This window comes from Myotis myotis, unplaced genomic scaffold (assembly GCF_014108235.1).
Source record: "Myotis myotis isolate mMyoMyo1 unplaced genomic scaffold, mMyoMyo1.p scaffold_m19_p_11, whole genome shotgun sequence".
NCBI lineage: Eukaryota > Metazoa > Chordata > Mammalia > Chiroptera > Vespertilionidae > Myotis > Myotis myotis.
In genome coordinates, this window is record NW_023416315.1 from 57,499,057 (window position 1) to 57,522,963 (window position 23,907).

At 47.4% G+C, this 23,907-nt stretch overlaps 1 protein-coding gene across 1 annotated transcript in view; it reads left to right on the plus strand.

Moving 5' to 3' along the window:
* The window catches only part of SLC13A4 (solute carrier family 13 member 4), a 39,275-nt gene extending 17,257 nt beyond the window's left edge, over positions 1-22,018 (plus strand). The window contains exons 4-16 of the mRNA XM_036328577.1: positions 359-531; positions 919-973; positions 3,213-3,252; positions 3,974-4,048; positions 5,764-5,948; positions 9,597-9,716; positions 10,804-10,905; positions 12,810-12,911; positions 13,683-13,780; positions 13,995-14,119; positions 17,241-17,402; positions 18,545-18,682; positions 20,892-22,018. Of these exons, the coding sequence (XP_036184470.1) occupies positions 359-531; positions 919-973; positions 3,213-3,252; positions 3,974-4,048; positions 5,764-5,948; positions 9,597-9,716; positions 10,804-10,905; positions 12,810-12,911; positions 13,683-13,780; positions 13,995-14,119; positions 17,241-17,402; positions 18,545-18,682; positions 20,892-21,029 (1,513 nt within the window). The 3' untranslated portion in view covers positions 21,030-22,018. The remainder of the gene's footprint in view (positions 1-358; positions 532-918; positions 974-3,212; positions 3,253-3,973; positions 4,049-5,763; positions 5,949-9,596; positions 9,717-10,803; positions 10,906-12,809; positions 12,912-13,682; positions 13,781-13,994; positions 14,120-17,240; positions 17,403-18,544; positions 18,683-20,891) is intronic.
* The last annotated feature ends 1,889 nt before the right edge of the window (positions 22,019-23,907 follow it).

Genomic DNA, 23,907 nt, shown 5'->3' on the forward strand with positions numbered 1-23,907 from the left:
ACATCATCCCCAAGCTAATACCCACAAAGAGAGGAACAATCAGTAAGGCCATGTCCTCTGACCCCACGGCCAAAGCTATTCTTTACGTAAGGGCTTTTTTCTGGCTAAAGCTGCTAGCCCATGAAGTGTGATTCATTCATTCATTCAACAAGTGTTTATTTACTGTTTACTGTGTGCCAAGCCCTGGGAGTACAAAGCCAATGGAATACATAAAAACCCAATTTTTTGGATAAATTCTGGCTATGGTACTCTAGGCCAACACCATCGGGTCTGTTGGAGGCCCCCCAGGAGCCCTGGGAGATGGGCAATTGGGGGTTCCCCTGCTGCTGACACTCTGCCTGCTCTCCCTGCCTTCCAGGCTGCTGCTCTGCTTCATGAGCTGTACCACACTGCTCTCCATGTGGCTCTCCAACACGTCCACCACCGCCATGGTGATGCCCATCGTGGAGGCCGTCCTGCAGGAGCTGGTCAATGCCGAGGAGGACCAGCTCATGGCCAGCAACTCCAACACCGAGGAGGCCGAGCCCACCAGTACAGTTTGCTGGAGTCCCTCTGCCCTTTGTCCCTCTGCCCTCCTCCTGTGATACCCAGCCCGGTGCCCTCACCTGCTGTTTCCCCTTCCCTCCCCTCCATCCCATACCAGTCCTCGCAGCTTGAAGCTTCCCTGAGACCCTCCCCGAACTGCCAAATCTTTATTCTTCCCCCACTGACAGCAGCTACCACTGTTCCCTTCTCCCCACACTCAAGGGTCAGGACAAGCCACGAGTCCCAACTTTGGGGGTGGGGGCCTTACTGCACCAGGCCCCAGCAGAAGACTTTATGCCCTATTTCCCCACTCAGCCCTGAGCCCCTGAGCCCTGCCTGTGGGGGCACGTCCAGCCTCCTCATCTCATTTCCTGCTTTCCTTTGCTACTGTAGGTCTTGGTGTAAACAATAGCCAGCCTTCTCTGGAACTCATCTTTGTCAATGAAGAGTGAGTATGACTGCCCTCCTCCCAGGCACAGCCTCTCCAGGTCCGTTCTGGGGTCAGGAACGCTGGGCCCTGAGCCCGTACACAGCTCTTTCAGACGAACGGGCCACGCTCACTTCTTGCCAGGCCACCACCTCCTCTTGCCCTGATTTCCTCCCCACACCTGGGAGCACCCTGCCAAGATCTTGAAGGCAACTTCCTTAACCACAGGGTATTGCAGTGATCGGGGGAGAGAGAAAAAGACGACACTAAATCTGGGGTATATTGATGGTCTATATAACTACCAAGTTGAATTCCTCTACCTTGACGTTCCTCTTAGGAGAATAATATGTTTAATCTATCAATGGGAAAATATTCACACAATAGATGTCACCAGACATTCTTAGAGAATCACAAAAATGTATAGATACGGTCTCACTGGATTGGGTCTTGTTAGATATGGCAGAGAAAAACTAGGTAGAAGGTAGGGTACTAGAGGACAGTGGTGAGAGCTGTCAAACTGTGGTCCTCAAGGTATTCTGTGATGAATATCACACTTTAAAAGCTGGATTTGTACTAGAGCTCAGGCTTGCGATTTGCTCTTTTCATAAAAAATGGAGAACTCACACTGAGTGAAACCAGCATATGGAATGGGGTAGACTCCCCAACAGAGCACATTGGGTTCTCCCCACCCCGAGGCTTGACGATATCTCAGGCAAAACCCAGAGCTCCTCTGGTTCCCATCAGATAGGAGAACGACCTGGTTTTCAGATGTTCAGCAGTCTAGTCCAGACTCATCTGAAAACTTCCCCGTCATCCAGCGCCTCTCCCATCTCCTCTCATGCTCACACCGCCCTCTTCAGCCCAGGTCTGCAGAATCAGGGGTAAAACCAAGTGGGGGAGGGAGTTAACTCTCTCTCTCCTCCCCCAATTCATTCTGCTCTCTGACTTCTCCAGGGTGCAGGAAAGAAAAGGGGTGCGAAGGTCTGGGCTGGAGGCGTCCTAAGAGTGTCCCCTAGGGCTACCTCTGCATAGCCCTGGGCCTGACAGCGGTGAGGTGCTCTCAGACAACCACTCATGCTCCCTTGGTTCTGAGTTCTGGTGGCTCATTCCCCACAGCCCTTTGTTCTGGGGTGGCCTCTGCCTTTTCTGGATGGTTCCAGCCCAGCAACCTTCCATGTGTGCCCACCCCTGAAAAACAGTTGAGCCCTGAAAGCATGGGCTGGGGTCCTTCTCCTCACTCTGGCCTCTCAGGCAGCGCCCCCTTTGTTCTTTTCTAGACAAAAATATGTCCCCAAGCTCCAAAGCAAAGGCTCGAGTTGTCCCGAGAACTCTGGTGTGAGGATGCTTCTCTCAGAGCTCTAGTCTGCGGGTCCCTTGCCTGCCCTTACCCAATTTGGGAAGGAAGGAGAGGAAACCTCACCTCACTCCTGGCAGGCTAACGATTCTCTCCAAAGAACACTTCCCTCTGAACCCTATCAACTCCTTATCCTTCCCCAGAATAGTCTAGGATGAGTGATGACCACAGGACCCCAAGCCCTGCACGTGGGTTCAGCACCTCTCACTGTCTTCACAGTGGGTGAGGTCACAGCATCCACTGTTCTCAGAACTAAGACAACCAGAAACCTCCATTTAGTGCTCGTGTACGTCAGTAATGCTGATAGTTTGGTTCTCACCTTCCTCTCAACTCAAGGCAAAGGTTGGGGACCAACAGGTTGTGCAGTTGACCAACCACCGCTGAGGAGCAGGTGCCATCAGACTCCCCATCTCTTTGCTCTCATGTGCCTTTCACCATGAGGTGCGGGCCCTCCCTCTTTCCGACACCTCAGATAAGCACTCACAGGCTTCTCTTTCTTGATAGTGACCTCCAGTCAGGCAGAGACAGGCTCCTGCCCTGCACGCCTCTTAGCACCTGCTGCCCTCAGGGAGTTAGAGACCTCTGTCTGCCTAGTTTCCTACACTGTAAATGCAGGTAGCAACACGAGGACTAACAAAGTCCGCACCTGAGTACTCAGCAGCACCCGGCACGCCATGTTAGCTATTATTAGGAGTGTCCGTCTCACGTCTAAGAACGGACAGCATCTCTGGAAGGTGAGGAAGACTGAGGTGAGATGAGGCCTCCCCGAAGAGGTGGCGATGAGAGTCGGAGACCTGAGCATGAGTGGGAGCAAACTAGATGAAGGGAGATCTGTGTGTGGGAAGAGTTCCCCTCACAGGAAGGCTGGTCCATGCTGATCTCCCCCCTGCCTTCGCTTTGTTCCAGCACCTCGACTACAGACTTCACTTCTCTGATGCAGAACAAGGTACGGCCTTGGGTTTTTCTGTGCTTTGCGATACTTGAAAGTCCCTCGAGATAACTCAGGGTCAGAGATGCCTGACAGCTTGTCCTAGAGCCCCATGGCCTCCAGCATGTGAGAACAGAGGGGTGCTCCCCGAGCCTGGCTCCGAGCCCCAGCCCTGAGTGCTGGGCATGGCCACATACAGCACAGTTAGCCTTGTTTCATGGAAACCCAACAGTCAGCCACCCAGGTTTTCAAGAGCCAACGATTCATCTTTCGGATTTCTTTCAGGGGGGATTCCATTTACAAAACTCTTATTACAAATGGCCTCCTCCCCTCCCCCAAAGCCGGTTTTACATCTCTTCTCACATCAGTTCCAACTGAGGGACCTTGATCCATGCAAACTGTGGGCTCTGTTGTGGTACAATGTTTTTCATTTTGTGTTAAAGAAACATGAAGGATTCTTCATTAGCTTATGAAGTTCCAAAAAGCCAAGCCCTCCTATAAGGACAGAGCCATATTCTGCCAAATTTCAAAAGCCTCTTCAAATGGGGCTTGACACCAGGCTGGACGGAACCTGGGAGGGAGGCAGGCACAGTTGGGTGGCTTTCACTGCGTGCTCTCCCTGGACGCTGGTATCCAGTCTCCATGGTACCGAAGCGGGGGTGCCCTGGGATGCTAAATGGTACTTCTCGAGGCCCACCACATCCCCCTCCTGACAGTGTCATGGTCTCTGTCCCAACAGAACCTGAACGGTGCGCCCACGATCACCAACCCCGTGAAAACAGCAAACCACCAAGACAAGCAGCACCCTTCCCAGGTAATTAAATTGCACCTCCTGGCCCTGTCTGCCTTATGAAATGCCTTGAGCTCCCCAGGGGGCACTGGTCTTTAAGTTGTGAGGGCGTCAAGCTAGGGAGCTGTCCCCAGACCATCTTCCTCCACATCCCTGTCTGGCCTGCGTGTGCCATGGAGATAAAACATCTAACTCACTGCTGACTGGACAGGTCACTGTACTGTCTGAGCCCCAGCTTCTTTAAGTATAAAAGCTGAGGCCTGATCCGGATCAGAAGGTGTCCAAACTATTCCTCCAAGGTGCTTCAGGGACACTGCAAATATCTGAACATCTGGAGATTTTAAGGCAACTGTTTTTCTGTGAGAATGGGATTTTTCGGATACTATACCACTAAACTAAATACAGAAGTAAAATAGATGTTGAAGTTGTATAAAACCACAACTGCCACTTCTAATCTTTAATTCAAATGTGTGTTTATCAACATGATTACAATTATCATCCACCATCCATCATCATAAATAACTGCCACCATTTATTAAACACTTCTTATGCTAAGCATTTTCTCTGTTGTCTTGGCTCAATGGGGTAGGAATTTTGAATACCCCGCCTCCCTGTTTCAAATGAAGCAGAGAGATGAAATCATGTACCCAAGTCCAAGTCTCCCTGACCACATGTGTATACACTTGGTTATAAAACAGACATATGCCAATTAAATGCCACGTTTACATTTTATATATTGGAGGTCCATCTAAAATTTCATTAGAAGAAAGGATCGTGGCAAACCACTGGACTGGAGAATCTCTGAGGTCTCTTCCAGCTCTGACAATCAGTGAATCTTTCAGGAAGGTTTGGAAAAATCCAGAAGTACCTGGGCCCTCTTAGGAAGATAGGGAAGTAGTTAAGAGCTTTGAGAAATGTGGCACCGTGGCCTCTTCCTCATGATTGACCTATGAGCTGGCCTGACATTTGCACCAGGCTGTTCCTAATCTCAGGAAGACTCATGAGGGATGGCCAGGCCTGGAGGGGGATGGCGGCACTTGCTTCTATAGTTCACACTTGAGACCAGAGGTCAGCGACCTGTGACCCTGAACAGCCATCATCTGGACCAGCAGGGCCTGAGAGGACCATGGCAAGACTAAGGCTTATATGCAAGGAGGAGGGGGAAAGTGTGGAGTAAAAACCAGCAGGCACAAAGGAGAAATGAGTGAGGAAGGAAAGGAGGAGAGAGTCACACACTATGACCCTCTGCCCAATGAGAGCTGGATTCCTTCTGTAATCCAAGGCTTATTGTTTAGTCGTCTCCCAATCAGGGATGTCATTCTAACTCCTCACAGATCAACCTTCTTCCATTTGCTATTCAGACACTAAGTGGAGAGCAACCAGTTTTATTGGCGTTCAAGTAACAGATAGGACATATTAATAATAACATTAACAACAACAAAAATAATAATGGCTTATCATCCATTAAGTGCCAGGGAGTGTTCTAAGTGCTTTGTATATATTACTTCATCTATTCTTCACAACGATCTAGCAGAGAAAATAGGATTTTTCCCATTTTATAGAAGAAAGTGCAATTCGGAGGGACCGCTGAGTTGGAAAATGGTAGAACTGACATTGGGATGTGTCGCTCTGACTCCCAAGTTCGAGCCCTATCCACTGCACCACGGTGCCCTGTTTTTCATGCTTTATGTGCCAGACAGCCGAGCTGGGTTGGAGATTCACTGATTTTCCTTTGGTAGGAAAAGCCACTAGTCCCGGCGTCCGGCCCCAGGAACCAGGAACTGAACAGAAAGTACAAGTCCCACCACGACCAAATGATCTGCAAGTGCCTGTCTCTGAGCATATCTTACGCTGCTACCATCGGGGGCCTGACCACCATCATTGGCACCTCCACCAGCCTCATTTTCTTGGAACACTTCAACAAGTAAGTACTTCACTTAGTCAACGAATATCTACTAACCACCCATGTGTCAGGAATGTGACGAGGTGCTAAGGATACAGCAGAAAATGGGACTAGAACAGTTTCTGTAGCAAGAGGGAAAGAGATGACCAAGTCATTACAGCTGAATGTGACTGGAGAAGGGCAGGGTTGAGCCCCGCTGGGGGAGGTCACCCAGTCCCAGTGCCTCCCCGAAGAGGCGACGACAAAAAGCAGAGACCTGAAGCAGGAGTTGGAGTGGACTAGATGAAGGGAGATTTTCCAGCCAAAGCAAACAGTAGGAGGGCTCAGAGCAAGAGAGCAGAGCACGTAAAAGAGAATGAAAGAGGGCAAAGGAGGCCGGGAAGGTGGGCAGGCAGGCCACAGAGGACCTCGCCAGGCCCTCTAAGGAGCTGGGACTCCATTCGAAAGGCCATGAGAACCTTGAAGAATTTTAGGCTTGGAGTGAGGTGATGAGGTTTATAGTTTAAAAGCTCATTTTGGATTTTTTGTTTTAAAAAGAAGAGTGGATTGGAAATGAGAAAGGCAGCAGGAAGACATTTGGAACGCAGCTGCAGATGCCCAGGAGAGCTGATGGTGGCCTGGTTGACAGTGCAGCAGGGAGGACAAGGTTTGGGAGGTATTCAGAGGTAGGCCTGACAGGCCTTGGTAGGATTAGAAAGAGCCTGAGAGGGAAAGGCCAGGTCTAATTGTCAGGCTCGTGGCTTCAGCAGCTGGGGGAACAGAGTCGCCCTCGACCTAAATGAGGGGAGAGAGGAGGAAATGTTGATATAGAAATGGAGATGTCCGGTTAGGAGGCACAGCTCTGAATCTCGGGAGAAATTTTGAGGCTCACGGATAGATTTGGTTCGATTTTGGCACAGACTTGCTGTGGCCTACGCAACTGTCTCCATGGTGTGCAACCTGTGAAGTCCCAGGGCCACCATTCTCAGAAGGGCCCCACGCTGGGCTTCATGCTCTGTTGTCATCATCTGAAAATCCTTAATAGTAATTGAATGAGGGGCCCCACATTTGCAGTTTGTACCGAGCCCCACAAATTAGATAGCAGTCGGTCCTGGTGGTGCACATGTGGAAATTGAAGCCATAAGAGTGAAGGGGATTTCTCAGGAAGAACACACAGAATAAGAAGAGCGGGGGCATAAATATTAAGCTCAAGCGTTCAAAGGAGACTACGAAAGGGAGAACAAAACAGTATCACACAGGAAAGAGGAAAATCTGGTGTCATTCTACCCAAAGGAAGATGTTTCAAGGAGGAAGGAATGATCAAGCAAAATAAGGACAGAACTGTACCCACCTGATTTGGGGGCATGGAGGCTACTGGCGACCGAGGCAGGAGCAATTTGGTCAAGAGATTGGAAAAGAAGCCCAGTTTCAGTGAGGTGAAGAGTAAGAGGAGGTGAGGAGATGGGGCGTCAGCTGTGAAGAGAGGAGAGCAATGGCATAATAAAGGAAGAGTGAAGTAGGGCCAAGAAGGGGTTTTTAAGATGGGAGACTTTGAAGTGCTGACAGGAAGATCCAGATGAGAGGAAAACTAAAGGGTTGGGAGTGACGGGGTAAACAGAGTGATGTCACTAGCAAAACAAGAAGGGATGGGATCCAGAGCAGACAAGAGGAGAAACACATCTTTTAAATATATATATATATATATATATATATATATATATATATATATATATTTTTTTTTTATTGATTCAGAGAGGAAGGGAGAGGAAGAGAGAGATAGAAACATCAACGATGAGAGGGAATCATTGATTGGCTGCCTCCTGCACGTTGGACCGAGCCCACAACCCAGGCATGTGCCCTTGACCCGTAATTGAACCTGGGACCCTTGGGTCCGCAGGCTGACGCTCTATCCACTGAGCCAAATGAGCTAGGGTGAAACACATCTTTCATTTTAGCAGAAACAGGAAGAAAATGAGGAAGAAAAGGGGAGGGATGGAGGGAGTAGGGAGGAGAAAGGACCAATGAAAGTTTAAGACCTAATCCCCCGGATCTGAGCTTCATGAACCCCTCACACCATATTACTCTGTCCAGGCTCTGAGTTTTTGCTCTTTAATTTCTGGTTCACTTTGTGGTTGGGGCAATTAATATTCCCTTAGTCTACTTCTTGAGTGGCAAGTGGTACATTTCGTCATAACTGTGGCTTACCTGGGCAATAGGGATTCTGTGAAAGGAAGGTGGATTCCCTGGTCTGAAAGTGCCACTGCATTCTCTTTGCATTGGTGAACAGACCACCACCAGAGTTCATTTTGGCTGTTTCAAAAACCTACGAATTAGTTGTTTTATTATCCATGAAAGTCTACTTAAAATACTGTAAAAGTCCTTTCCTGCCCTATCTGGGTGGTTCTGTTAGTTGGAGTGTTGTCCTGTAGACCAAAAAGGTTGAGGGTTCGATTCCTGGTCAGGGAACATGCCTAGGATGCATGTTCAATCCCCAGCCAGGGCGTATATGGGAGGCAACCAATCTATGTTTCTCTCTCTCCCTTCCTCTCTCTCTAAAATCAAACATATCCTTGGCGAGAGTTTAAAAAAAAAAAAAAAAAAAAGTCCATTCTTTTTTCTGGGCACAGGGGCAGGGCCTCGGCTTCTCTATAGAGAGGAGAGATAATGCAACAGACTTGTGCCATTAGCCCAGGGCAGTGAGTCACTGAATGATTTATGTCCTCAGGTATCGTTCTAGATCCAAAAGCCCTCTTCCCAAAGCCACTATCAGTGACCCACTGTGGCCTGTAGGGAGGGCACAAGCTGTCATAACTTCATCAAGAGTCACACAGATATTAGTAAAGGTAGGTCCATGACCAGGCCACAGTGCAAAAGAGTAGATGTCCCTGTGATGACAGAGGAGCTTAAACACGCTTACATCCTGTGCTTCTATTGCACTCTCTGTGGGGAGCCTGCTCTTGGACCTTCTCTTTTCCATGCAGGGCCCAGCATGAAAACAGGGGCACAGTCTTCTCCCTCCTTAGAGGAGCTCTATGCCCAGCCCTAGCAAGAAGGCCCAAGGGTATAGAAACACAGGCATTGCTAGGCTAAAGTCATGGCTCACATGTGGTCCATCCTGGTTTCCCAGGAAACACCATCTGGGCTGGGGGCCTCAGCTCTGCCCCATGATGAATGAGGAGTCCTGAGCCACCTCCCTAGTATCCTAAGACAGCAGCAGATAAAGGATTGATGAAGGATTTGGAGATTCCAAGTCTTGGTTCTCCATTGTGCACAGTTAACACCTGGAACCTCCATGAGGCTCCGGAGTCCAAAGTTCTCCAGGATTGATGCTCTGTATCCCACAATCAAAACTCCAAAAGTATACCGGACTGCCCTCTCCATTCTCTGTCTTGAAAACCAGATGAGGAAATTTATCGGAATCTTTATGTAAATTAAGAGCAAACAACTCCTGAGTGATTCTCCTGAGTGCAAAGTATATACACTTCAGTGATACCATTTTAGCTGCTTACTTCATAATTCCTGGCTGGGCTCTAAACATTTGCAAGTGCCCAATACGTGAGGTCATGTTTTACCATATTGTTATCATTATCTCTGCTGTCTATCTTCTTATGGAGCACTTAGCTTATTACCCCAAAATGCCACAAGCAAATCCACGGTTTCTAATCGCTGACCTGGTTCTTTCCCCTCCAGCCAGTATCCAGCCGCAGAGGTGGTCAACTTTGGCACCTGGTTCCTCTTCAGCTTCCCCATCTCCCTCATCATGCTGGTGGTCAGCTGGTTCTGGATGCACTGGCTCTTCCTGGGCTGCAAGTGAGTCTCAGGGCCCTGCCAGCGAGGCAGAGGCCCTCCTATTCACCCAAGGTCACAGCACAGCCCTGGAGGGCCATCAAGAGGGAGATGCTGAGGAACCACAGAGGATGCCCCTAGGAGAACACAGTGGACCGGACAGCAAGTCGGGCATTGTCTGTCCTAGATGAGCCCTGCACTTCACTATGAGCTCTACAACAACGTGTTCTTAATTACAACTAACTGGTTAGGGGAAATGTCATTTTAAAGAAAGTCTGAATTGAAGAGTGTTTCATGTCATTTCTTTGCTCTCAAAGCATATAGAATAATTTCAACTAACTTCTAAAGAAATAGGATAACAAGTAGAAGTTGCCTTAGGCTTAATTTTGTAGACACAAGTGATTTATACTTATGGAATATGCTCGTTTCCCTCAAAATAACAAATGGGGCATTCCTCTTGCAATGTTATTGCTAACATTAACCTGCTCAGCAAGCCTTCTCTTCACAACCAGTGGTCTGCTCCAAATGTGACCCGCTTCACGCACATAAAGAGAAGATATATGGAGTTTTGCTATTAGCCCATGGAATCCAATGCTCCCATTGGTCAGGGAATGTTCTCTGAGCTGACTTATTTATTTTCTTACTCAGAGACTGCTGTCAAATCAATGATAACTGTATACTTCTATACCTCCAGCATTGCAAATAGAAAACCAACATTCACTTTCACCCCAGACAAGTCTTGTCTCTAGACAGATAAACACACACACATATCTGTGTGTGACACAAGTCTATAAACATCTACACACAAATGCCCCATCACATTCTTAATTATGCAAAAGACAAGTATGTAGAAGCAACCTGCATGAGTCTGGAAGACGTAACTTCACATCGATTAAATACTAGATGCATGACCTAAAGGCGAGGGAAGAAGGCTAGGGAGAGGCTGTGTAACTTGGCAAATGAAAATTATGACAGGTGGGTTGGAGGGGCAGGGCATGCGAGTGGAGAGAAGGGTGATCAGAGCAAGCCAGTCATTTAGTATTTGCTGAATACTTGATCTCCTGTGGGCAGAAGTGTTTCCTTTATTCTTCTGCTCATTCTCCCTTCTCAGTTTTAAAGAGACCTGCTCTCTGAGCAAGAAGAGTAAGACCAAAAGGGAAGAGCTATCAGAGAAGAGGATCCGAGAGGAATATGAAAAGCTGGGAGCCATTAGGTAAGAATCGGCCATTCACCTTCTCTCTTCCGGGAGAGAAAGCATGGCTGGGGAGGCCAGCACAGAAGCAGCCTTGCTTCTGACACTCCTTTGAACTGGGGGAGGCCCCCTCAACATAAATCCAGGCATTAGAGATGCTACTTGCTGCCAGAGTCTCGCTGGCTCAGATTCCAGGTGGCCGCCCTTCCCCTTCACTATATCCCGAGTCTGACGTGTGGCCATGGTGAGGGGGTGGAGTGTCATAGGTGGGGCACCCGGAGGACAAAGAACAAGGCAAAGGACAGCCGCCCTCTTGGCTGAATTCTCTAAGGTCAGGAAGGACTCCCTGCGTGCCCAGACCACAGGTTCAGCGGGACTCCTGGGGAGCTGGGACTTTGTCCTGTATTCACAGAGCACCGGGCAGCATCAAATACAGACTCCAAGACAGAGTCTGAGAACTCACTCACCAACCCTCGGCCATTTCTTTTCTTTATTTTACACTTCAGCTGTTTTAGAGCCATTTCTATCACCTTTCCTACAGTGACCTTTTATGGCAACTAGCATTTATAATTTTGGGTAAAAGGACTCAGGTTTAAACTGTATTTTTTTGTTGTTGTTAATCCTCACCCCGGGGCGGGGGATCAAACCTGCAACCCAGGTATGCGCCCTTGACTGGAAATCAAACCCGTGACCCTTTGGTCTGTGGGCCAACACTCTAACCACTGAGCAACCAGCCAGGGCAAAGCTTTAAAAAAACTTTATTTCTAAAAGGAATACATGTCCCCTGGCCGGTGTGGCTCAATGGATTGAGCGTCATCCCGTGCACCAAGAGTTGTTGGTTCAATTCAGCCGTGGGCAAACTACGGCCCGTGGGCCGGATCCGGCCCGTTTGAAATGAATAAAACTATTGAAAAAAAAGACCGTACCCTTTTATATAATGATGTTTACTTTGAATTTATATTAGTTCACACAAACACTCCATCCATGCTTTTGTTCCAGCCCTCCGGTCCAGTTTAAGAATCCATTGTGGCCCTCGAGTCAAAAAGTTTGCCCACCCCTGGTTCAATTCCTGGTCAGGGCATATGCCTGAGTTTCGGACCCAATCCCCAGTAGGGGGCGTGTAGGAGGCAGCTGATCAATGTTTCTCTATGCTCGATGTTTCTATCTTCTCTCCCTCTCCTTTCCTCTAAAAAATCAATGATAAAAAAATCGTTTTAAAAAATATTTCATTAAAAAATTAAAGGAATACATGTTCATTGTAGAACACTTAGAAAATACAGGGAAATGTAAAGAAAAAGTTAACACTGACTTGTATTCCCAGCATCCCAAAGTTAACTGTTAACAACTGTTAACGTGATAGACTGTTACTTCCTTGCTTTTTTTGTGCAAAATTCTATGTATTTATGGTAAAATTCATTCCATACTGAAGTTTTATATTTAGCATTAGATGGTCATTATATCGCCCAATCATTCTGCTGTGGAAACTTCTTTATTAGATGCATCTCATTTTAAGTTATGTTAAAATGTATTCAAGGTCATGGAACATCACTGAGTGTTTCCTTTTTTTAATGTTTTTAAATAGGTAATGCTTTGATGTCCATTTCTGGTTATTTTCTTAGCTAAAAGGAATGACCGAATTTAAAGCTTCTGAGATATATTGGCTCAAAAAAGTTGTGGCAATTCCTGCTCTGACCAACAGTCTTCAGGCTAAGTTACCTTAGAAATGTGTGATGTGTTATCTTTGTCTCTCCACCTAAATATCGCTGGTAAACTCGGGTAACATTTCCTGGGCTCATCACCCCAGGGTGCAGAGTGGCTGAGCAGTAACTGTGCTTCGCGCTTCCTGTGTGGAGCCCTGAACACAGAAGCATCGCAAAGCAAGTGGCAGGGCTCACAGGAACTCCAGTCACTGTTGCATTTCACAGCTACCCTGAAATGGTGACTGGATTCTTCTTCATCCTGATGACCGTGCTGTGGTTCACCCGGGAGCCCGGCTTCGTTCCTGGCTGGGATTCTTTCTTTGAAAAGTAAGTGAAACAGTCCCCTCCTTAAGAATGACCCTCACATAACTCTTCAGGCAGTTTCCTCTGCCCCCTCTCCCCTGGCTCTCAGGGACAGACACAGACGTGAAGCCAGGAAGGCGCTTTGTCCCAGTGAAAGTCCCTTCCAGGGCAGCTGCAGCGAGCAGTGAGGAGGAAGAAGGGATGTGATCTGAGTCACGTATCCAGCTGTGTGAACTTGGCCTTGTTACGCAAGCTCTTAAGACCTCAGCTGTCTCATAGGTTTTTCTGAGAGCTAAAGGAAAATGTCCATACAGTAAAATACTTTAAAGACAATGGCCAGGGAGTGGCTGAGGCCTGTGGAGGGAAAGGCAGACAGAGGCTCCTGTCTCAGCCCTGCGTCTTCCCCTGAGGGCCAGGGCCACAGGCCTCAAACTCCCCCAACACAGGACCTTACTCGAGAAAAGACACACAAGGAAAGGTGAGCCTTGCAGGAAAGAGGACCCATCCTCATCTATTCTCCTTCATCCAAGCAATTCCTTATCACTCTTGGGACTCGCCCCAACAGCGGGCTCAAAAATTCTAAGTCATCTACCCTCGCCAGGCCCTGCGCCTCCAGGTACTAACCATTGCCATTAAACCCACTGCTGCACAGTCAGCACCCTGGCAAGAAGGAAGGGTACTGTCCCTGTAGACTTTCCTTCAAAGAGGCTTTGGGTTCAGAGAGGCTGTCCTGAGACCTGGTGCAGCCCCAGGGGCTCCTGAGCCTCCCCTCCAGCTTGCTTGTCTCTTTGCCAGGAAAGGCTACCGCACTGATGCCACGGTCTCCATCTTCCTCGGCTTCCTCCTCTTCCTGATTCCAGCGAAGAAGCCTTGCTTTGGGAAAAAGAAGGATGGTGAGAGTCCCAGGGAAGACGTTGGGGCTGGCTCTAGTCAAATAATACCCAAGTCAGAATTTTCTGAAGGAGCTTGACCCAAGCCCTCTGATTCTGCCCAAATATAGCAGAGCAGCCTCCCAAACCATCCGATTCCTCAGTTCAGCCCCTTTCTCCACAAATCACACCCATCGTGGTTCATCGGGCTCTACCTCCCTGTCTACCTGTGATCCAGGGGAGGACGGGGAGCCCTCGCTGAGGATGGAGCCCATCATCACGTGGAAGGACTTCCAGAAGACCATGCCCTGGGAGATTGTCATCCTGGTGGGAGGAGGCTATGCTCTCGCTTCTGGCAGCAAGGTAGCTCTTCAGTTCTGTTCTTCTTGGGCCAGATTTTTTTCCACCTATTTTACCAACTGAATCAATACGGTTTGGGGCAGGAAGATTCAAAGGAGCTGAGGGAGAGGTGAATGTCCACCCAAGTCACTGGCAAGGGACGCAGTACAGCCTGGAACTGATATCCTGTCCTCGCTGAGCTTCTAAGCTAGCGCTCCTGGGACCAGTGTTACAGATCAACTGGGCCAGGGAGTCATGGCACACAGCATTCACACCTCATTGATGGGCCCACACTGTCACAAGCAAAAGGTGTACTGGATTCTGTAGCCATCACCTTCTGCAGATTTGACAGAGGTGACAGATGTCTGTAAGGACCCAGAGATGCCCCCAGTGACACCCCTCAGATTGTCCCTCAGTCAGTCCATATGCATATACTGAGCCCCTTTGGAGAATTGATGCTAAAGCTGATGTAAATGCCCCAACTTCCTCATCAAGAGGACTTGGGATGAGATCTTTTAAAGGGGGCTGGTGAGAAAGAAATGTATTTCCTAAAGTGTTGGCCCTTCCTAAAATAGAAAACAACCCTAAGAATGAATCAGGCTAAGGGTCACACCTTTTCTCCCTCCAGCCTCTAACCCATCCTAAACTTGGCTCACGTATCAAGGCCCATTCACTGTAGGCCACTGCTCTCTGCATCATCAATGTCACAGTCCTACAATCGGAAGGAACCCTGGAGGACACTGAGCCCCATCTCCCACCCAGTGTGAGGTTTCCTTCCATGACACCCCTGGCTTGAACATCTCCGGTGACAGGGAAAGTCCTTGAGTAGGGAACAAAGAATAGTTATTCTCTACTTTCAGCTCAGGTTTTCTGTATGCCTTCCGCTGACGGTTCTGCCTCTGCTCTCTGGAAACCTCTCCTAGGTGATAATTATTAAATTAATGTCAGCTACTAATCCCCCTAGATTTTTTTTTTCCAACTAAAACTCCTTAGTCCCTTTCACTATTCCCACAGAAGTACGGACCCCTACCATGCTGGTTCTCTTCTTGGGACTCATTAGTTTGCACTTGGCCTTATTCAAACATGCTCCAGAGGTGGCAAGAATAACTCAGTTATATTACCCAAGCCCCATCTCTCACGGCTGATCCAAGCACCATCCTGTATTTGTATGGAAGCTTTTACAAGGCTTCACTGGCTCTCATGTCAACATGTATATTGGAATTGCAGTAAACTAAAACTCTCCATTCTTTTAATTATTAGCCCCTATTAAGCCTTAAGTCCTCCAACCAACGCTGCATATATGCTGTTGATATTTCTAATTCCAAGTTCAGATGTCATACTTACCTTTAAAGAATTTCAGTTGTTAGTTTTGGCCTCTGAGCCCCGCCTGGCCAGCTCTTTTTCTTTTTAACCAAAATTATGTGTGTATAACAACAGAGAGTAGATATTTCTGTAAACCCTGACTCTACGAGTTTAATAATATCATTCAGGCATAATGTATGTGATTCCTAGCGAGTATGAAATACTTTGTCTTGACATCAGTGAGGAAGATACAGTGTAAAATATTTTCATACCGAGGATTTCAACAAGACTTCTTTGTTGTGTTTTTTTCTAACTTTGCAGACTAATTTATCTCAAATTATAGTGTAAAGTTCTGGGGAAAAATAACTGCCATTAAATTATTTCCCTGTACTTACAGTGTTATTTGGATAACGTGAAAAGTAAAACTATTTCTTTACAAAAATGTACGATTTCCACTCAGCTAACTGCTCTCCCTCCTATCTTTGCCCAGCGATCAGGGCTAAATGTGTTATAAGAGATAACAATTACAGAGCTCCTGTGGGCCTCAAGGCTCTGTATCAACATGAAATGATTAGTCCCCACATGTTGGATTTGCAATACTCGGTTGAGCGGAAAAATAAAGGAAAGTGCTCCAAGGTAAAAAATGGCTACAAAAGAGAGAATTCTGAAGGTTCTAGTCATCAGGTGTCTATGAGCTTGCCATGAGGTGGCCAGAGTGCTGTGGAGATCAAATGAGCTTTCGTTGAACTTGGAGAAGAGGAGGCAAAGTCGCCTGCTGACAACAAAGAGAGGCTTTTAACTGTAAAATGTGAATAGGCCCACAGCTCGGGGAATCACAGAACGTCTCACCTTGCTTTCTGCCCTACTCCTCATTGCTTTATTGCATTTGCAGTCTCCAGGGTAAATAGGAAAAATCAGAGCATAGCAACCACAGAAGAGAGAAGAGGGAGGGAGAACGGGAGATTGCACATGGCAACCTGCGGTTTTTAGTACAAAAACTAGATAATGCTCTTCATTTTGGGAGAGAAGCGGGAGAGGCCTCACCACTGCCAAACAGCTGTCATCCCAAAGAATTATTCCAAATGGGAAATGCATTTCCTGGAGTGGATATGTATAAATGTTGCTAATGGAAAAGGTTCAAGAGTGGCAATATGCTTTCATGTCTGTCATCAAAAAGGCACTGGCATATGGTAGATCCTGATGTCAGCCTTCACGGGATTTGAACCCACAACAGGTTGTGCTGAATGCCTGTGCTTTCAGGCCAGTGAGGTGGCGCCTTCCCCACTAAATGGAGATGGACTTGTAATCCCCTCTTCTTCATCACTCATGTAAAACGTCTAATGCTGAGCTCTGCCCACTCACCCTCAAAACACAGGGAAGGTTACTATCTAAAGATGCCTAGTTTTTCCCCTTGCTCAGGTGATAAGAGAAATCTTTTAAAAGTAGAAGGACTTGAGTGAGAGTGTCAGAGGCAGGAGAAAGAGAAATGAGATTGAAGTTGAGGAGCCGATTGCCCCAAAGATCTTCAACCCCTGCCAAGTCACCTGGCAAAGTCCTAAGGATTATGGCAATTAGGGTGGGTGGCTCTCCATTCCCGTGACAGCAACTACCAGGAAACCCTAAGACTAAATGTTGTACAATCATAAAAAAAGGATTTTCTGAGCTACAAAAATGTTCTAATCGTAAAATTCAGGAATGCAGCCAGATCCAGTCTGCCTGAAAAATAGGAAGTTAGGTATCTCCTGTGGTCCCTCCAGACCCCACCATCCCTGACCTTCTGGAGTCCAGGAGTTCCACTGGGAATGTGCTCTTCCTCCTTCTAACTGCATCTCTTGGCCTGCAGAGCTCTGGCCTCTCCACATGGATTGGGCACCAGATGTTGTCCCTGAGGAGCCTCCCACCGTGGGCCATCACCCTGCTGGCCTGCATCCTGGTGTCCATAGTCACAGAGTTTGTGAGCAACCCAGCCACCATCACCATCTTCCTGCCCATCCTGTGCAGCCTGGTGAGTGAGCAGAGCTCCCACATGTCTGCAGTGGCAGGCCTGGACAGGGAGCAGCTTCCATGCTGTCCTCTTGCCTCTGGGCCGTTTCACAGCCTTCAATCATTGGTGTTCAAACCACAGTTTGAAAAATTGTTTCAAATAGCAACTGTTAAGTAAACAGATAAATTAATAAGCTGCAGCGAAGGTTCTAGAAACCCTTTCCCAAAAGACTAGGATTTGTTTAAGGGCAGCCCTGTATGGAAATGAATCTTATAACCCCTAGGATTCCAATTTCCCACAATCATCATCAACCTTTCTTTCCTGAGATAAGACCTAACTGCAGGTGCAGAGGAGTAACTACAGAAAATGGAGACAAAATGCTCCCAGAAGTACACTCACTCGCAAGGACCAAGACCACAGCTCTACCATCACCTCCATCCAATTTCAGTGTCCGGAAGGTTCTGAGAATCGGGAGCAAGGCCAGCCTCATTCCACGACCTCAGAACACTTGGTTATTAATAATACAGGGAGGGAAGCAGCTGCCAGGTCTTAGCCTGGCTAAGCTACCCCAAAGGTAATGCAGCAGACACAATCTGAAATGAAGGCTCCTCCCTGCCCCCAACAAAACAATGTCCTCCTGTTCTTCCTAACCCCAAACTCTTTGCTCATTGTTCAGATGCCTCCCTCCACCTCTGTCTTCCAGCATCCCATTAGTGTGAGCATGGAAATATGCTTAGTTAAAACTTGGCAACACTGAGGGCTAGCCGACAGGTTCAAATCCATATAGAGCACGAAGTTTAACTAGAAAAAAGGCCCCCTGATTCTGTACCCAAGGGTGAGGAATCTCTACTTCAATCAAAGCAGCTTATTCATGAGATGTGTGTTTGAAGAAAGAATTTCTCAGCTAAAAAATAAAATTTAAAAACCACTTTCTTGGGCCAGCACCCTCCTAGGAGTAATTCAGAGCCCATGTTTCCATGGTGAGTGTGTAGCATGAGCAGGTTTGGCTTGGTCAGCCCTGCATACCATTGAGAGCAGTGATTTAACCAACCCTAGTACAAGGTGTCCAGCCAAGATTGGCCAGCACCAAGCCATCATTTAAAGCACAGAAATGCAAGTCAAATGTCACTGCTAATGCTTCTGTGAATTCTCTCTCCCTCTAGTCTGAAACGCTGCACATTAATCCCCTCTACACCCTGATCCCCGTCACCATGTGCATCTCCTTCGCAGTGATGCTGCCTGTGGGCAATCCCCCCAATGCCATCGTCTTCAGCTACGGGCACTGCCAGATCAAAGACATGGTGAGTCACGGGTGCCTCTTCCTGCCAGGCCCAGCTGCCAGGACAGGAATGACTGGCTCCACAGCTTCTCCTGAAGTTTATTATTTTGTAGCAGTTGTCCTTGGACTGTTAACACTTAATCTAGTGTGATAGAGAGAATGGTACTGGTAAAAAGGTTTGGGGTTGGTCCATAAGCACCAAGAAGAGCTCTAATGTGCTCTAACCAACCCTTATCTGGGAGAAAGTGGGGATGTGGACAGAGAGCTGGGCCAGACACATGTCCCAGTTCTAGAAGGCATGAGCTTGCAGTCTTTGCTTCAGTTTCTTCATTGGACCAGTGGGATAGTCATTCAAACAGCTGGTTTATTCCTAGGAGTGAAGCCTGGGTAACTGTATGAACTGAAGGTAAAAGGTACTTTGAGAACAGGCTCCTTTTGTTGAACACTCCCCCAGGCAGGAAACTCCTGAAGCAACATCACCAAATGAAGCATCCACAGCTCACTTCTTAGTTTTCAGCTGGGCTTACAGAAGACAGCTGTGAGGGGACAACCTGCTGCTGATGTTAGTGTTGGGCACATCCACCTTCCACTCCTCACACTGGACTCACTACTGTGCTGCTCAGTATCCAGGGCTGATGGGGGCTGGGGCAGGATGAAAAAGATTAATATAGATGACTGGGGCCTGACTGTCTGAAATAGGATTTGTTTAGACCCTTGCTGAGGGTCTCAAAAATTCTCTTCACTAGAGTCCAAACTCATTCTCGGCAGCCCTGTAAGTATCACATGGAGGAAAGAAAGAGTGAGCTTCAAGCTGGTGGCAGATATATGTTCAAACTGCTCACCTAGGTCATCTGTGATACTTCAGGGAAGGGAGGCCATGGCTACCCCTCTCCCCATCTTACTGCACAACCCTCACTCTCATCCTGAGCTCTGCCCCAACTCTGTAACCCTGCACTCTCTGCTGTGTGCCCTCACCATTCATCATAGCCTGCTATCCTGGAATCAAAGGATCAGAGACAGTACTTTTCAAAAATACCAGAAGACAAGAAGTGAGCCAGTCTTGGGTTCTATTCCCCACTGGGGCACTGATTTGAAACTTCAATTTCCTTACTCGCTAAATGAGGAGGTTCAGACTAGATGCTCTATGTGGCCCCCTTCAGCTCTGGATCTTAATTTAGCTCCTTTAGAACCCGCCCCCCACTCACCTGCTAGGAAGCATGGGCAGTTCTCCACCCCAAAGGGCCTAGGGGACCAGAATGACTAATTCGTCCAGGGCTTGCCCCAGAAAGCAGAGAGGGGGCACATCCACTCATTTGCTTGGAACAATTTCCTAGCATTCATTTTTCCTTTGCAACTTTCCCAACTCAACGCCAGCTAGTGGGCTTGTTGTGGCTACACCCTGTGCGCTTGGTTACACCCTGGTAGAGTGCCAGCTAGCCTTACTGTACACTTTTCCATCTGGCCCTGGCTGTGCCATCCATCATGCCTCACATCCCCCTCACCTGGGAGTGTCAAGGCCGTGGCAGAAATGGAAGCGGTCAGAGTCACTGGGGTGACATTCCCTCAGAAGAAAGAAGCAAAGCTAGCATGTCTATGTCACCTTCCCATGGAAGGGCTGAGCAGAGGCAGCTGACCCGTTCCCCAGGGTATATCCAAGGTATACAACTTCAGTCACTTGAGAAAAATAAAAAAGGGGAACAGTGGCAAAGGCTCCATGGAACACAGCCCCTCCTACAAGTCCCCCACACCTGTTGGCACTTGAAAGGCTCTGAGAAGTTCCTGCCTTGCAGAGACCTGGGTACTTTCGTTTAACACATTTCCCTATCATGTGGCAGCAGGACCCCTTTAACTGTAACTCTTAATGTTCAAATCTCTGGTGTTGAGTACACACTTTCAGGCCTCCTCCTTGACTGTGAGAATGCTACCAAGTGGAGCAGATTCTAACAGGCCTCAGATTCTAACAGGCCTCTCCCAGTGGCCCCCTACTCCTATCCCCACCCCCACCCCGCCCTCTCTGCTTTCCTGTCCTTTTACAGTCCCATGCCACCTACAAGGCACTTGCAAGGCAACACCAGAGCACCCAGGCAAAGCCGGGAACAAAGCAGGGTTGAGCAAGTGGGCTGTGATCATGGCAGGGCAAGGCTCAGGCGGGGGCACAGATGGGGAGCACTCAGGGTTCTGTGCCACTGCCTACTCAGAGTGACCAGGGTATGCTGGTTTGTGTCCTATAGGTGAAAGCTGGCCTGGGGGTCAATGTCATTGGCCTGGTGATAGTGACGGTGGCTATCAACACATGGGGAATTAGCCTCTTCGACCTGGACACTTTTCCAGCCTGGGCTATGGCCAGTAACATCACTGATCGGACCTAACACAAGTGGGCACACAGCCCAACCAGAGGCGCTGCCAGCACTTAGCAGAATCTGACCAACAAACAGGCCAAGCAGAACGCCAGGAGCACAGCACCCCCACCAGAAGAGTCCGCCATCTTCCACCTCAAGTGCGGTTCAGGACTCGCACAACCAGAGCCCGAGAAAACCTACCCCTTTCTCACTTGTTTGTATCTAGTCTCTGTAATCGATCCTGCGGAAGACAGGAAGAGGCGAAAGCCTGCCCCAGCTGCCCCTCAGAGGCTAAGCCCCACACTGCCGAGCCTCACTAAGTTTGATGTTGTTCTTAATCCCTTATTAGGAGTTGAAGGAGAAATCCAAATCTCCTGCCTAAGCACAGCAAAACCAGCGGCATCTCTTTCGTAGGAAAATCTCACCTAGAACTTGAGACCTTACATCAGCTCCTTTTTCTTAAGAGTTTCTGTCCTAAGTTCTCTACAAAAAGGCAATTCTTAGTAAGCCCTCTTTGTGGCAGTCAGAACTCTTATCGCTGCTCTGATTCCATTTTAAGCATCTCTCTTCAACGGCTTCTCTTTACTTTGGCACCAAATTCCTATAAGGTAACTGTTCCCCTTTCCATAAAAGCTGGTGCTGTTCTCTGTCAACGGAAAAGGAAGCAGAGAAAGAAGACACACTGTGATTAGCATCTCTCTTCACTCATCACGAGCCATCAGTACCACTGTGTTGGTTAAGTGTTGGGAAGGAGGAAAATTTTCATACTTGTCTTATTAAGGAGGCCAAAACTGTAATTACGTCTACAGCACTATTAATGATATTTGACTGGCTTTCTTCTGGATGTAATTAGTTCATTTCTGAGAAGACAGGTCCAGAAAGGCCCAAACCCATTAGTCACTTTCTACAAGTAGATGAGCCCTTTGAGGGGAGTGATATCCTGTGTCTCTGAAAATCCCAGCTACTTATACTACCTAGTAAACTGAAACTGCTTAATAAATGTTCCCTTGAGAAAATCACTTCGAAATCAAAGCCTCCTTCTTCCTCCTTCAAACCAAGCCATTTTCTCCAGGACAGATGTCCTTGCTATCTGATTGGACATAGCTCCCAAACGCTCCATTTCCTGGCATTATGTATTTCTAATTTCCACCACCAGTTACTTGCTAAATACATCTTATGGGAAAGGCTCCCCCACAGTTATTGTTTTAATTGATTTTAAGTTCCAATTATCATCATGTGCCATTTTTCCGCAACAATAATTTATCAATGAAGGCACTACCTTGGTTTATCAAGTATCTGTGAATTGTCAAATTGCTTTCGTGCCATTCAACACTGTCACACTCTGACCACCGCATATTATTGACGAGGTTTACCAGGAATTTTATCACTTCTGCCTTGTCAATGAGGTTAGGCCAAATTATTTGGCTACTTAAAAAAGTGACTGACCTAATGAGCCCAAATAAAATACCAGTATAAGGTAACTACAGCTGGTTGGATGGAGCCAGCATCTCTACAGTTATTTTGCGTCTAATGTTCCAAAGAGTTGGTGTTACTCCTACTGTCAGGAGTATCATCAAATGGCTGACCCATTACAGAACTGAGAAAGTAAGACAAAGGTGCAGATAATCTAGAAGACTCTGGGATTATAAATAACTACAAAGAGAAAGAAAAGTTGACTTAGATTTACTGACCACTGTTCAACTTTTCAAGAACCTGATTAACTCCTACAGGGAAAAGCTGTGAAACTCTCCACTGCAATTTCTGCCAGATGCTCCAATGAACAGAGGCTCTCAACTAGCCAGTTTAGACAGAGCGTTTATTTCAGTCTGGTCTACTGACTATTCTACAGAACAGCACTGTTCTCTCCCCAAACCAGAGGTTCAGGCCAAACAAGATAGCTCATTACAGTGACAGGAAATGCTGAATATGACTAACAATTCCTTGTCATCTAAAACCACTCCACGTTGGACATTAACTAACAGATCTCCTTAGTCTTGTGTCTCTTGCAATTGTATTTAATTTGATTATCTTCTATCACAAAATATCGATGGAAAGCTGTAAATGATCATCTTCTACCAGCTTACTTAACACATGGCGAAACCGAGAAACAAGACACTGAGTATGGTTGCATCTTATTCTCAAGGCAATTACATATCAAATCTGTTTAGTCACAGTTGCCTTTGAAATTCCTTTAAGTCGCCCATGAATACAACCTTTTACATTACAACTACATGGCACAAACACTCATGTGCCCACTTTTTTAAAAAATTGATTTGAGAAAGAAAACACTGATTGGTTGCCTCCTGCACATGCCCCAAATGGGGATCGAACCCACCACCTTTTGGCACACAGCATGACACACCAACCAACTGAGCCAGCCCAGCCAGGGCTCATGTGCCATCATTTGATAAATAAAAAACAGCTAGTTTTCCCTCCAATATCAGACTAGACCCCGGTTTCTTCAGCTGCATACCAGATAAAGTAGTTGGCTTCCTATTTGGGGCCCATGTTTGAAAAAGTGTACCTAAACACTAGAATCCCAATACGGCAAGATGTCCAAACCACTAATACACAAAAGGGATGAAGACCACGGACGTTCACAGGTAGCTCATTCTGGGGCTGCCCTCACCAAATGAATGCTGAGCACAAGTGCCTGCACTATTTACATGGCCCCTTTCTCTTGTCCCAATCCTGTGCACTGTACGTGTCAGAGTGACACCCACACGGCACCTTTCCTCAGGCCTCACCAGAGGCAATGAGTCAAGCGGGCCCAGGACTTGGGGTTGGCAGTGCCCCACCCCAATGCACTTTCCACAAAACCTGTTTGTTCTTTTGTCTCCATGTGCCTTGAAAAACATGCCATCCATGAGGTCTTCAATATATGACTAAATATGTTGCACCCAGATTT